General features: G+C 36.3%; 1 protein-coding gene across 3 annotated transcripts in view; it reads left to right on the top strand.

Moving 5' to 3' along the window:
* Positions 1-14,269, top strand: part of LOC106871330 (uncharacterized) — a 79,205-nt gene that overhangs the window by 26,727 nt on the left and 38,209 nt on the right. For all 3 annotated transcript variants that reach the window (XM_089358915.1, XM_089358914.1, XM_089358913.1), the window contains exons 6-14: positions 1,032-1,103; positions 2,154-2,225; positions 5,128-5,199; positions 6,345-6,413; positions 7,081-7,152; positions 9,270-9,341; positions 10,367-10,438; positions 12,568-12,639; positions 14,012-14,083. In XM_089358915.1, the coding sequence (XP_089215041.1) occupies positions 1,032-1,103; positions 2,154-2,225; positions 5,128-5,199; positions 6,345-6,413; positions 7,081-7,152; positions 9,270-9,341; positions 10,367-10,438; positions 12,568-12,639; positions 14,012-14,083 (645 nt within the window). The remainder of the gene's footprint in view (positions 1-1,031; positions 1,104-2,153; positions 2,226-5,127; positions 5,200-6,344; positions 6,414-7,080; positions 7,153-9,269; positions 9,342-10,366; positions 10,439-12,567; positions 12,640-14,011; positions 14,084-14,269) is intronic.

A 14,269-nucleotide genomic window follows, 5' to 3' on the forward strand; every position in this document is an offset into this window, starting at 1 on the left:
AAAATCATATTGTATATACCAACAAGATAAATTTATGCGAAGCCATTTCTGCATGTGAGAGACATAAGATATCTATAAATGGTACAAATCGGAATTTGACTTCGATTCCTCAAGGAATTTCGGCAGATGTCGTAACACTGTAAGTATAAGACACTTTTGTAGATTTTCACATAAAATGTTTCGTCTTAACATTGCTCATCAGCTATTTCTCCATTATAGTCCTATGCTGTTCATCTCACGGCTTCAGGGAAAGGGTGGGAGAGAAAAAAAGAAAGGATGAAGAACAAGAGAGGGAGAGAGATGGACAGGGAAGTGATAGTAGTAGAGTGCGCATTGTGATTATTAAGATAAAACTTACTTGGAAAAGCATGCGTGGCGTTTGATCATATAATGATATAAATAATATATAAATATATGCATATATCCATGCATATATGTTCATATCTATATCTATATGTATACATACATGCATATATGGGTACAGGACAAAAAAAACGTTAAACAAAATGAGAAACAAAAACATAAACACACACACAAACACACACACACACACACACACACACACACACACACACACACACACACACACACATACACACACATATATATATATATATATATATATATATATATATATATAAAGAATAAAAAGTTTTCAATGGTACAATAATGCACTATAATACCAAAAAAATGGACTATATACCTGTTGTAATTTAGTTATCTATAGTCCGATGATATTTCGGAATACAATTCCTTCTTCAGATATTCTTAGATGGAGTCGCTGCTATAATCTGTTTTCCAACGGCTTTTCTTTTTTCGGAAGCGTCTCAGATTCCTATAAATTAGAGTTTAGATTTTGTCCTTATGCTGACGTTAGAAATTACTTATTCGAGTTAAGCTATTTTATTTATTTCTACAAGAGACATATTTTTAAACTTCTTCAGTTATGTTATATTGGTGGGATGTTACATGACATTGAGATTAACAATAACCTGAAACTCATGTAAAACTAAATCTTGCTTTGAATACAGAAATCTGGATGGAAATTATATCACAAATATTGAATATGGTTCCTTGCAAGGACTCACCAATTTACAGAATTTGTAAGTCGAGTATATTATTCACTAACACAGTATCACATATATGTGTTTGTGGGGGGGGTGCATACACATCTATAGAGTAAAGCCTGACGGCTGTGGGTAAATCATCAAATTATGGAAGAAACTCCAAGCAGGAACTCTTACTGCCTTGGGATAGGAAAAGAGCATGGAGTCTGTCAGGCCGAAGGCTGTCCTCTTTGATACTTTTCCACCAATTCCAGGACAGGTGAAGTTCTCCATCCCTGTAAAGCAATTCACTCCATTGTAAAACCGATTTTCGGATGGCCATAGCAGACATGTTAGCCTGACGACTTATTGTGTTCAGGCCTCAAAGTCCTAAAGAGTGGGATCATATTGCGCAGACTCTCACTTTAAATCTAAGCACAAGCAGGAAGTACAGCCCTGCAGCTTCAAGGATCTCTTTACAGAACCAATTGAGGGCTTGCAGCTCTTCTACTTAATCTTCGGACACAAAGAAGCTGCTATCATCATCATGGGCAAACATATACATACACATATATATGTATGCATATATGCATGCGTATATATATGCATGCATGTATATGTGTTTGTATGTGTGTGTATGTGTCTTTACTGGAATGAGAAGTCATTATATAATACAATGTTTAAGTCCTCAATTTTTATTATTGAATAAATCTCGTATATCTATAGACTTTAAATAGTCCAGTATAATGTTTTAGCTGTTTCCTTAATTTAACGAATTCATCACTGTCAGAGTTGACATATCTGTAAAGGACTATCTCTACTCTCTGTTTAAAACAAATTTGAACACTTTTTAGTTGAACAATACCGCATATGTTATCTTTTAACATACCTGTCACCATGTAATTTCTATAAATTAGAGTTTAGTTTTTGCGATTAAGCTCACGCTCGAAATTTCTCGATCAAGCTGAGTTAAGATACTTTATTTATTTCTACAAGAGACATATTTTTTTATTTATTCAGTTATGTTATATTGGTAAGATATTACATAACATTAAAATGAACAACGATAACCTATAACTCATGTAAAAATTAATTTTTTTGACACAGAAACCTGGAGAAAAATAAAATTACAAATATTGAAAATGGTTCCTTGCAAGGACTCAGCAATTTAAAAACGCTGTAAGTTGGATATATTATGCACTAATACTGTAATATATATATATATCTTTTTACTCTGATACAGATCTTAATCTTGTTTCATACACAAATCACTCATCCAGCCATCACTCTATAATGTGTTCTGAACGTGAACCAATATGAAAACATCATATTCATTTTCACTTTAAGTCACATTTCACACAACCATCTCTGTTATATTAACTAGTAACTATTCTCTTTCAAAGAAACTTTTCTTTGCTGTTTTTACGACTCCTCAAAATCAAAGAAACATTATAAGCTGCGTTGAAATTAATTAACTCTTACGTCGAGCAACAAATCTTCATTCGCTGCTCTCTAAATTCATTCTTCTGAATGACTGTGTGTGTGCATATAGATAGATAGATAGATAGATAGATAGATAGATAGATAGATAGATAGATAGATAGATAGATAGATAGATAGATAGATAGATAGATAGATAGATAGATAGATAGATAGATAGATAGCTAGTAAACCCTGACGGCTGTGGGTAAATTATCATATTAGGGAAGACATCCCAAGCAGAAACCCTTACTCTCTTGGGATAGGAAAAGAGTATGGAGTCTGTCAGGCTGAAGGCTGCTCTCTTTCCGATTTTCGGATGGTCATAGCAGACATGTTAGCCTGACGACTTATTGTGTTCAGGCCTCAAAGTCTAAAGAGTGGGATCATATTGCGCAGACCCTCACTTTAAATCTAAGCACAAGCAGGAAGTACAGCCCTGCAGCTTCAAGGATCTCTTTACAGAACCAATTGAGGGCTTGCAGCTCTTCTACTTAATCTTCGGACACAAAGAAGCTGCTATCTCCATCATGGGCAAACATATGCACACACATATATATATGTATGCATATATGCATGCGTATATATATATATGTATGCATGTATATGTGTGTGTGTATGTGTGTGTGTATGTGTGTGTGTGAATGTTTTGTGTACCGTACATATATATAGAATTTAGAATACAAAGCCAATAGTTGTTTAGGTTGTTAAACTTATTTAGATGTAGAAAACATTGAAATTAACACATCCGCAAATACATATTAGCACAATGTTTTCAAGACGATCAAAAATCATATTGTATATACCAACAAGATAAATTTATGCAAAGCCATTTCTGAATGTGAGAGACATAAGACATCTATAAATGGTACAAATCGGAATTTGACTTCGATTCCTCAAGGAATTTTGGCAGATGTCGTAACACTGTAAGTATTAGACAATTTTTGTAGATTTTCACATACAATGTTTCGTGTTATCATTGCTCATCAGCTATTTCTCCATTATAGTCCTATGCTGTTCAGCTCACGGCTTCAGACAATGCAATTTCAGAATAAATAAACCAATACAGTGTTTCTCAGTGCATATTACTTTAAATTGATTTTGTAAAATAAAGCATTTGACATAACGATCGTATCTAACTTGTATGATAACTTCGATCATATTTATCACACCCCTTTCAAAGCCTGTTCAGTTCAAAATGATAAGAAAGTATGCAAAATTTGGTCACTACCGAAATATTCCCTAAATTCGTTGGACATAATTACTTAGTTATACGATACGATTAGTTAATGGAATCATCTACCCACGGAATGGTTGTTAATTATCAAATGTCTGAAAGTTAGACATCTGTCACACTCACAAAGCTCCACTTAATTATGCAGATAGTTTAAATTGACTGATTGATTATATGACAAGAAAATATAAAATGGTAAAGTATGGAAAATTATTTTTTTTCATATTTTAATTATGGTGGTTAGCATTGAAATTTTCGAATTAATCAACAACACAGTATTTCATAGAGATAAACACATCCTATTAATTATCAGTCCTATAACTTGAAATTTCTGTTGCCCGATTTGTTCCAAGTTACTTCACAATTGAACGAAGTTTTGTTTCATTTACGCACGGTAGTCGGTTCAACTACTACCAGCTGTTACCATTCATACAATCTATGGTAGACGGTGGTACTGGACGAACAATTTTTGCAAACATTATGCATCTTAAAAAGGTCGGATGAAATATAATTAGGAGTCGAATTAGTTTGGCAAGTGATACGAGTAAAATTTAAATTGTATCAGTGATTAAGTAGCCGAATTGCAACAAAAATGTTGACACCTAAATAAATGGATGAAAAATAAAAACTAAAATAGCTATAAATATATATAAATAAAATGTATTTCTAATTAATTTTACTTAGTGATCATATCTGACCTATGTTCCCTGGAATTATTTCAGCAATAACCGAATGGATACTAAACCTTTTACCCATTTCATTTAGAAGGGTAGATTAAATGCCTTTACATTATTGCATTCTGACCGAATAAAATTTCAGTTTAACTTAAATATACCAATACTATGGTGGATTGATTCAATCAGTTACTGGAATGAGAAGTCGTTACTGGAATGAGAAGTCGTTACTGGAATGAGAAGTTATTATGTAATACAATGTTTTAATTCTCAATTTAGATTATTAAATAAGTCTCGCATATCTAGAAACATTAAACAGTGAAGTGGAAGTCCGGCATAATGTTTTAGTTGTTTCCCTCATTTAAAGAATTCATCACTGCCTGAGTTCACATATCTCTACTCTCTGTTTAAAACAAATTTGAACATATTTTAGTAGAATAAGACTTCATATATTTACTTTTGACATACCTGTCACCATGTAATTCCTATAAATTAGAGTTTTGTTTTTGTGATTAAGCTGACATTTGAAATTACTTACTCGACCAAGCTGAGTTAAGATACTTTATTTATTTATACAAGAGACATATTTTTTTAATTTCTTCAGTTATGTTATATTGGTAAGATATTACATAACATTAAGATTAATAACGATAACCTAAAACTCATGTAAAAATAAATCTCCTCTTTGATACAGATACCTGGGAAATAATATGATTACAAATTTTGAAGATGGTTCCTTGCAAGGACTCAGCAATTTACAGAATCTGTAAGTCGAGTATATTATTCACTAACACAGTATTACATATATGTGGGGGGTACGTGCGTGTGTGTGTATGCGTGTGTGTGTATGCGTGTGTGTTTGTGCGTGTGTGTGTGTTTTCACACGCGTGTGTCTAGCAGAGACACGTCATACATTTTTAATCTGATACAGATCCTAATCTTGTTTCATACACAAATCTCTCATCCAGCCAGCACTATATCTTTCTCAAGATGTTCCTAATTTCTTTCTTGCCTTCAGCCCCAACCGTACACTGCCATTTAATCCTGTGGTCGCTCTCTAATCAAAGCAACAAATCTGACATCTTCGTGTACCTGCATACCTTTTGACAATTTAAATCACCTAATTAGTCGCAGTTAATACACCATCGTTTCAGTGTCATAATAAACAATTGCGACCAGGATCTTCCCATCCGCCACCTAATCAAAGCCATAATTCAAAAAAAAACTCTCAGTTATAGTTGGGTACTTTAGTAGTTCTGGAAAGCAACCCTGTTTAACACTTGAAGAATGTTACTTTCTACTACACAGATTCACCGTATACGATCGCAAAACACGCGAGACTATTGCCAGAAAAACAATGGACAAAGTTGCAATGGAGACATGAAGCATTATCACGTGTCCCACCATCTGTTGGTTAAGCAAGTTGCCCGGACCAAAGACACTCTTTCTCTCTGACTATTCTCGTCTTCTATGACATTTTGATATCATAAAACAGTTTTCGCTAAATAGTTAGCACAGTAAATATAGCAGTAACAGATACAAAACGTAACGTAAAATAAGGCTCAATAACTGGTGAAATTTGACACGCACAATAGACATTTATAATAGATACTGACTGTCTGACTTTATAGTGGTCTCTCATACCTCTTTATCACGTGGGAAGAGAAGTATCATTTTCACTGCAACAAATCCGCATCGATGTATTAATGAGGTGTGCATGATTTCCGCTCATCACCGTCTGCAGACGCCCATCTACATAGATATTTTCATTAATATCAATATTTATAATGATTTTTTGTTTTGTATTAAGCTTTTCTTTTTCTTTGAAACAAATTGTTTAGGCTTAACATTTTACATTTTATCACAGATCTGCTTTATATCATGTCTTGTGAACTCACTTTCATATTGCAGATTACTGGAAGATAATAAAATCAACAATATAGAGGGAGCTTTCAAAGGCTTGGTCAATTTACGGATCTTGTAAGTGGGCTCAGAATTGTCAACATATTTTCATTAACACTACCATTTAAAATCTGTTTTCTCTCTTTACCTCTCACCCTTTCATTCTCTCTCTCTCTCTCTCTCTATATATATATATATATATATATATATATATATATATCTTTCTCTCTCTCTCTCTCCGTTCAGATATAGTGAAAGTATGGTCCATCGTTATCCAAAGCTTTAACAAATTGCTTCATAATGCCAAGTGTGAGAAGGAATGGAGGTAGGATAATTTCTCCCGGTTGAACTAAAGATTCTTCAACCTCATTAAAAGAACCTGGAACTAATGATCGCTGTGGCCATTCTTTGATCACCCAATATCTTCCCTGCTGGCCATTTTACTGAAAAAAGCATGGAAATTTGGTGCGTCTACTTTGTTGCCCAAGGAGAAAATTAACCTCATTGAAGTTCACACATATCAGCCCCGATGATTGCAGCACTTAATTCTCTCTAGCACTGCTTTTACCATCTCATATTTATCTGCTAGTTTTGCAGAGTGAGCAACTGGAACAGCAGCCAATATATATTTTCCTTATGAAGGCACATAATATTTCAAATTCTATCACATTTACATGACTGAGTGTGTAAAAAAGATTGTAAAATTGTTGCTTCAAATGTTATATAATTTTTTTTTATATTACAGAGAACTGAGAAATAATAACATTACGACCATTGACGAAGGGTCCTTCCAGTCCCTTTCCAATTTAAAAGAACTGTAAGTTAAATGCACTTATGTTTTTCTTTTCTCACTAATACTGCATTCCTAAGCTTGATCACTTTCCTTCACATCTCCCTCCCAATAAACATTCCTTGTCTGTCTTCAGTCCACCAGCTGATTTTCCCGTAGCTGCGCTACAGCCTGTATGGCCAATGCCATGAGAATCTCACTCACTCTTCAAAACTGGATGGCGTTTATCCAGCTTTGCAGCTCCTGCTTTCACCAGTTCATATTTATTTGCTGGTTTTGCAGAATGAGCAACTGAAACAGTAGCCAATATATTTTCATTATGAAGCAGAAAATATTTTGTCCAGTGCGCAAAAGATACTTTCGAGCATTACACGGCCTTTAAGATTTCCCGTCTTCCAAAACCCAACCGGATTTCTTTCCTTTGCCAAACGATTTTCCGCCAACTTCGTGGAGACCTCTTTACCTCTTTTTCTGAACAATAAAGTTCTGTAAGTAGTTATCCCATGGGAAAAATTATTACTATCATTGTCGTATTGTATCTAATTACAAACTACATTCTCTTGACCAATTCTTTCCAAATCTATCCCTATTCCACTACGATAATGTTCTCTTTCCTCACACAGCATGCCAAATGTTACTTTAAACAAACAAGGCCTCTCCAATTATACTTAAATATTGCACCTCAGTTCTTGCTTCCTCACTCTGTGACTCTCTATATGGATACGGGGATATACCGTGATATTTGGAGGCCAGCTTCAGTGTCTCATCCAAAATAAGGGGTACACCTTCCGAACCCACCATGTTACTCTCATTTCTAATCTCTCCAAGGTTATGGAGGAGACAGTCATAAACAATGTTGTTCTCCATGACCTTGAAGATCTCTCCCACTCTCTCTCTTTCTCTCACCCTTTCTCTTTCTCTTCCCTGAATAACCACAGTACTGCTTCTGAGTGTGGGACTCAGCTAAAGCCGAGTTACTCGATATGCTTGGTTTCGCTATCGTCGGGGATCTCTCCTGGTAAAGTATATCTTCCGTAAAGACAGGAATGCATCCCCAAAGACAAGCTCGACTCTTTAGGGTCAAAAGGTATTTCAGCCTCAAGCGGTTGTAAACACTCTACAAGTCTCAGGAAAAGCCCACATGAGGGTACCGTGCGCCTGAATCTGGGACAGTGCTGCTGCTCTGCACACATCCAGTGAAGGGTCACTCACCCAACAGGTATTCAATCACTAACAGAAACATCCCAGCTTCTGGTGCACAAGGCATACTGGCATGCTGACACCTCTCTCTGTCTTTCTTATCGCCACTATAATGTACTCTATTCCTTGGAGCTAACTGGATTTGTACATCTACTGCCAACGTACGTCATCTCTCGTTACACTTGTTGCATCCAACTTCTCGGCTTAATGCGAACCACGATCCCCGGACTTTTCTTACCAGAACATCAGTTCATGGCCATCATCTTTCCGCTAATGTCTTCCCTGTAACTGTTGACCTGTAACAGTTAGGTTAACGGCACTTACCCCACCGGTCGTGGAGGCGCAATGGCCCAGTGGTTAGGGCAGCGGACTCGCGGTCATAGGATCGCGGTTTCGATTCCCAGACCAGGCGTTGTGAGTGTTTATTGAGCGAAAACACCTAAAGCTCTACGAGGCTCCGGCAGGGGATGCTCGTGAACCCTGCTGTACTCTTTCGCCACAACTTTCTCTCACTCTTACTTCCTGTTTCTGTTGTACCTGTAATTCAAAGGGTCAGCCTTGTCACACTGTGTCACGCTGAATATCCCCGAGAACTACGTTAAGGGTACACGTGTCTGTGGAGTGCTCAGCCACTTGCACGTTAATTTCACGAGCAGGCTGTTCCGTTGATCGGATCAACTGGAACCCTCGACGTCGTAAGCGACGGAGAGCCAACAATACAAATGCCCCACCGGTCTCGGAGAGACAACAAGCATTATTGGCTCTACCTCTTATTCCAGTGACTCAGCAAGTAAAAAAATTCATTGACACTTCTATTGCTGTAAATAAACGTTTTCCTTTTCTATTAAACTCTTTAATTTGAAACAAGATTATTGATGAATTCTTTTATATTTTCCATAGACTTGCACAACATCATCTCTTATAAATTCTCTTTTTTACTACAGATATATGGACAGAAATAAAATCAGTAATATTGACAAAGACGGCTTCAAAGGCCTTTACAATTTAAAGGAGCTGTAAGTTGCATCAGACTTAACACATTTTAATTTATAATGTTTTGGTAAAATATCTATGTATATGTCTCCGTCTTACTCTCTCTCTCTCTCTCTCTCACTCTCTCCTTTGTTTATTTCTTTATTTCTTTCTTCTGTCGTTGTCTGTATGTGTATACATGTCTATGTGCACGTAAGCGTAAAAAATGTATTTGCTTGTCCACCATACACATGTCTCTGTAAGTCATTTTTATTGTTTAGCTCTATATCAGCGCTGAAGGAGAAGGGCTATGCTCAAACGCTTTTTAATCGTAATCATCATGACATATCTAAAACAGACAATATTTCTAGGTAATACAGAGAATTATGGCGCTGTTCTGTTATCTGTTCCTGGTCGATTTATTAACTAACCATTCGTGATGGCAACGGTATTGTGTGGGGAAATGGGTAACAACTTTTAGTTAATTTTGGCTGACAAAGCAAAAAGACACCATGACATGTAATTGTCTCGCAAGGCAACCATGTAAATAAACCGAATTTTCTTAAAATAATTTTAATAAAATTCTTTATCTACAGTTAACCTTCACAGGAGTTTTTCTCTGTTTTGGTGGTTGTAGTACTAAGTACATCATACACAGTTTTATCTATGCATATATACATATAGATATATATACATACTTAAATGTATGTATACATATGTATACATGTATATATACGCACACATGTATGTTTACGTATAGGATCGAGCCATATTTGTAGAACTTACAAAAGCACAGTCACATACGTACAGCTGAATGATAAGTATCTGCATTTTGGGAAGAAGTTACCAATGAGTGCCTTGCTTAGAAAGCTGATTCTCATAATTTTAGGTTCTTTAGAAGTTTTCCAAAACTTGTCATAATATCTTAATAGATGACAGGTGCTTGTCGATTTATATTGATTAGCATAGAGCAAAATTTTAATCCCATCACAAATATGTTAATAAATGCCTAAAAAATTGTCTAATCGAATTTCATCTAAATTATATACACTTTTTTTTTATGTGACAGACGTCTCGTGGCGAATAAAATTGTAACAATTGATGGAAGATGGTTCCAGGACCTTTCCAATTTAACAAGCTTGTAAGTTGCATGTAGTTTTCAATTATACTGATTTCTTTTCCTTGTATGTTATATGTGTGTTTGTAAGCGTGACATTATCCTCCATCTCAGAGACAGCACACTGACAGACACAGTCCAACTACAAATGGAAGCTCCCAAAAATATCACGCTCACAGCGTTCTTCAAGCTCTGTCAAGATGATGAATTTGCTCCAAGACTGCTATACAATGGAGTTCCACAATTCTATACCTGGTACCAAAACAAATGGAAAAGACGTGCACTTGGAGCACCCACACATCATCTGGGAATCAGACACACTTGGCAGAAGTCTATGTTCTCCATGCCAACTACTCAGAGTTCTACTATCTAATGCTTCTATTACACCATATCAAAGGACCGACATCTTTTACAGCCTTACATACGGTTGATAACACAGTATGTCAAACATATCACCAGGTTTGCCATCCATCTCAGCGGTCTTCTGGAATATGATGCACACTGGGATGCCACTCTGAAAGAGACACAAATTCAGTTATGCAGCTGAGAAACCTCTTCTCCGTCATGGCAGCATGGTGGGTGAGAATGTTTTCATTCCAAGGATACCTCTCATCTCAAATGATCTCCCCATTCAGTTCAAGAGACTGCAGTTTCCTGTCAAACTTAGCTTTGCAATGTCTATTAACGAAGCACAAGGTCAATCTCTAAAGGTGGTGGGACTTAACCTCTTTCAACCTTGTTTCTCACATGTTCAGCTGTATGTTGGATGTTCTAGAGTTGGTGATGGAAAGAACCTCTACATTCTCAGTTATAAACATGGCAAGACAGAAAACACAGTATACGAAGAAGCACTTAACATGAATAGTAGGTCCATGTCATATACAGAAGTGTAAAACCATTGAGTGTTAAAGCATTAGTATTACACTTTCACTTTTCGACTGGCATGCATGAATATATATTTGTGTGTATAAAAGTGAAACAATAACGTGATATATTCGCTGTCTGTTTGTGTGTGTATGTGTGTACTCTACGCAAAGCCTTTCATTGTTTATAATCTGTATCTATTTTTTGGTGACGAAATAGGTTAGCAAACGTGTATTTACTTTATATACATATATGAGTTACTCTCTTTTACTCTTTTACCGGTTTCAGTCATTTGACTGCGGCCATGCTGGAGCACCGCCTTTAGTCGAGCAAATCGACCCCGGGACTTATTTTTTGTAAGCCTAGTACTTATTCTATCGGTCTCTTTTGCCGAACCACTAAGTGACGGGGACATAAACACACCAGCATCGGTTGTCAAGCAATGCTAGGGTGACAAACACAGACACACAAACACATACACATACACACATATATATATATACATATATACGACGGGCTTCTTTCAGTTTCCGTCTACCAAATCCACTCACAAGGCTTTGGTCGGCCCGAGGCTATAGTAGAAGACACTTGCCCAAGGTGCCACGCAGTGGGACTGAAACCGGAACTATGTGGCTGGTAAGCAAGCTACTTACCACACAGCCACTCCGTTCATATTTGTTTCATTTTCTCCATTTTGTGTCTTTGTACATCCGTAGATTTCTGCCACATTCACAAACATATATGCGTAATTAAGAAAGTTCAAACGGCGACTTATTCCATTCAATATCATGTTTATTATAGAGATTTTGTAATAAATTATACATTACACTTCTATATTTAACAGTGCATGAATATTCCTTATTTTTGATTCTGGTGTCTTCTGCCTTTCTATTAAAAACGTTTACCTGGGAATTTACTTAAAGTGAAAACAAATCGTATGCAACAGATAAGTCGTCTTAGCATATTTCTGTATATAAGACCTTTAGCTGTTATTTTTAGCATAACGAGTTTTCTTGTGAGGGCTTTATTTTCCTTCATTGCTTGTTTGTTGCTTCAGTCGAAATCTACGGATGCACAAACCCTCAAAACGGTGAAAATGAAACAAATATGGACGACTTGTTCCGAAACACACCCGAGTGGGGAATAGTCCTCAAAAATAAACCATAATTGTTTTCCCCTCCTCCAAAATTTCGGGCCTTGTGCCTAGAGTAGAAAAATATATTAGGAGATTGTATTTCACTTCTGTTTGCCTTTATGTCGTCTTTCATGATCTGTCTATCATTTTTCAGAAACCTTGGTTATAATGAAATAATAGATATTGAAAACGGTAGCTTCAAAAACCTCGACAAATTAGAGGAGCTGTAAGTTGAATCAAACTTGTTGTATATAAGTATGTATTGTATATATGTACAGTAAATTCCTTCGTATTCAATACCAATGGGCCATGCGAGTTGCTGAATAACTGAATTTTCCAATCTGATCATCACTTATTAGATGGTCCAAAGTGGAGGCGCAATGGCCCAGTAGTTAGGGCAGCGGACTCGCGGTCATAGGATCGTGGTTTCGATTCCCAGACCGGGTGTTGTGAGTGTTTATTGAGCGAAAACACCTAAAGCTCCACGAGGCTCCGGCAGGGGATGGTGGCGAACCCTGCTGTACTCTTCCACCACAACTTTCTCTCACTCTTACTTCCTGTTTCTGTTGTGCCTGTAATTCAAAGGGTCAGCCTTGTCACACTGTGTCATGCAGAATATCCCCGAGAACTACGTTAAGGGTACACGTGTCTGTGGAGTGCTCAGCCACTTGCACGTTAATTTCACGAGCAGGCTGTTCCGTTGATCGGATCAACTGGAAACCTCGATGTCGTAAGCGACGGAGTGCCAACAAACAAACAAAGATGGTCCAAAGCACCTTACAAAACTCAAAACTTTATATATCCATCGGGATTATCAGTAATATTTTGAACATAGTAGAAAGGAGAGAAATGGGAGAAAATATAAGTATAATTTGCGTAAAGAACAAGTTTTATTAATCTTATGAAATACAGGTATCTACAGTAAATGCTGTAAAATAAAATACTGTATTTTGAGAAGCAACACTCTATTTTAAATACAGTACGAATACTTCATTTAATCAAGATACCCTTGGCCTGAAGAGTACCATGTGGTATACACCTTGCTTGGAGATTTACCACTTCCGAGTTCCCACTCGCTATGAAACATATGCAGCCTGGGTTTTATCCATTCCATTCCTGAACGCTTAGATTTTCATTCAGATATCTGGCAACCATGGCTGCCAGCGGTGAAATATAAAATAATTCTTTACAGCTTCTCGTACTTCGATTGGAAAAAAAAAATCCACACCTTCCACCCCAGTAAACCACCATTGTCCTTGATGATTGTGTTTTGTTTTATCTTATACGGATTGTTTCAAGTTCACTTACTTTCTGTACCTCGGTCCTTGGGCCCTACATTTGTCTATCTACCTGACTATCTATCTAATTATTTCTCTATCTATACATGTGTGTGTGTGTATATGCATATATTTATGTACGTAAGCATGTATGCATGAAAATACAACACACACATACATATATACACATTCATAAAAATATACATATTCATACTAACGTATACATACACAGGAACTTCTTTCATCCCATATGGGTAAGTGAACGACGAACAACCGGTGCATTTCAATTCCGTTTGTTACATATACCCTTACATATTTCAGAGACCTGAGAGGCAATGGAATTAAGAACAACGGAAATGGTTCTTGGGAACAACTTCGTAATTTAAAGAAATTGTAAGTTGGGTGTATTTTCCTTGTGACTAAGTTTATTAGATTTTATATTTCTACAAACATACGCACCTATACATATATCTTTATGTCATTATTCAGTTCAAAATTTCTTACCAATAGAGAAAGAGTTTGTTTCTACCCGAAATCCAAGGCTTGTGTGTATGCATGTTTTGTATGCATGTTTATATA

Source organism: Octopus bimaculoides, chromosome 10 (genome assembly GCF_046866305.1).
Source record: "Octopus bimaculoides isolate indiv1 chromosome 10, ASM4686630v1, whole genome shotgun sequence".
Taxonomy (NCBI): Eukaryota; Metazoa; Mollusca; class Cephalopoda; order Octopoda; family Octopodidae; genus Octopus; species Octopus bimaculoides.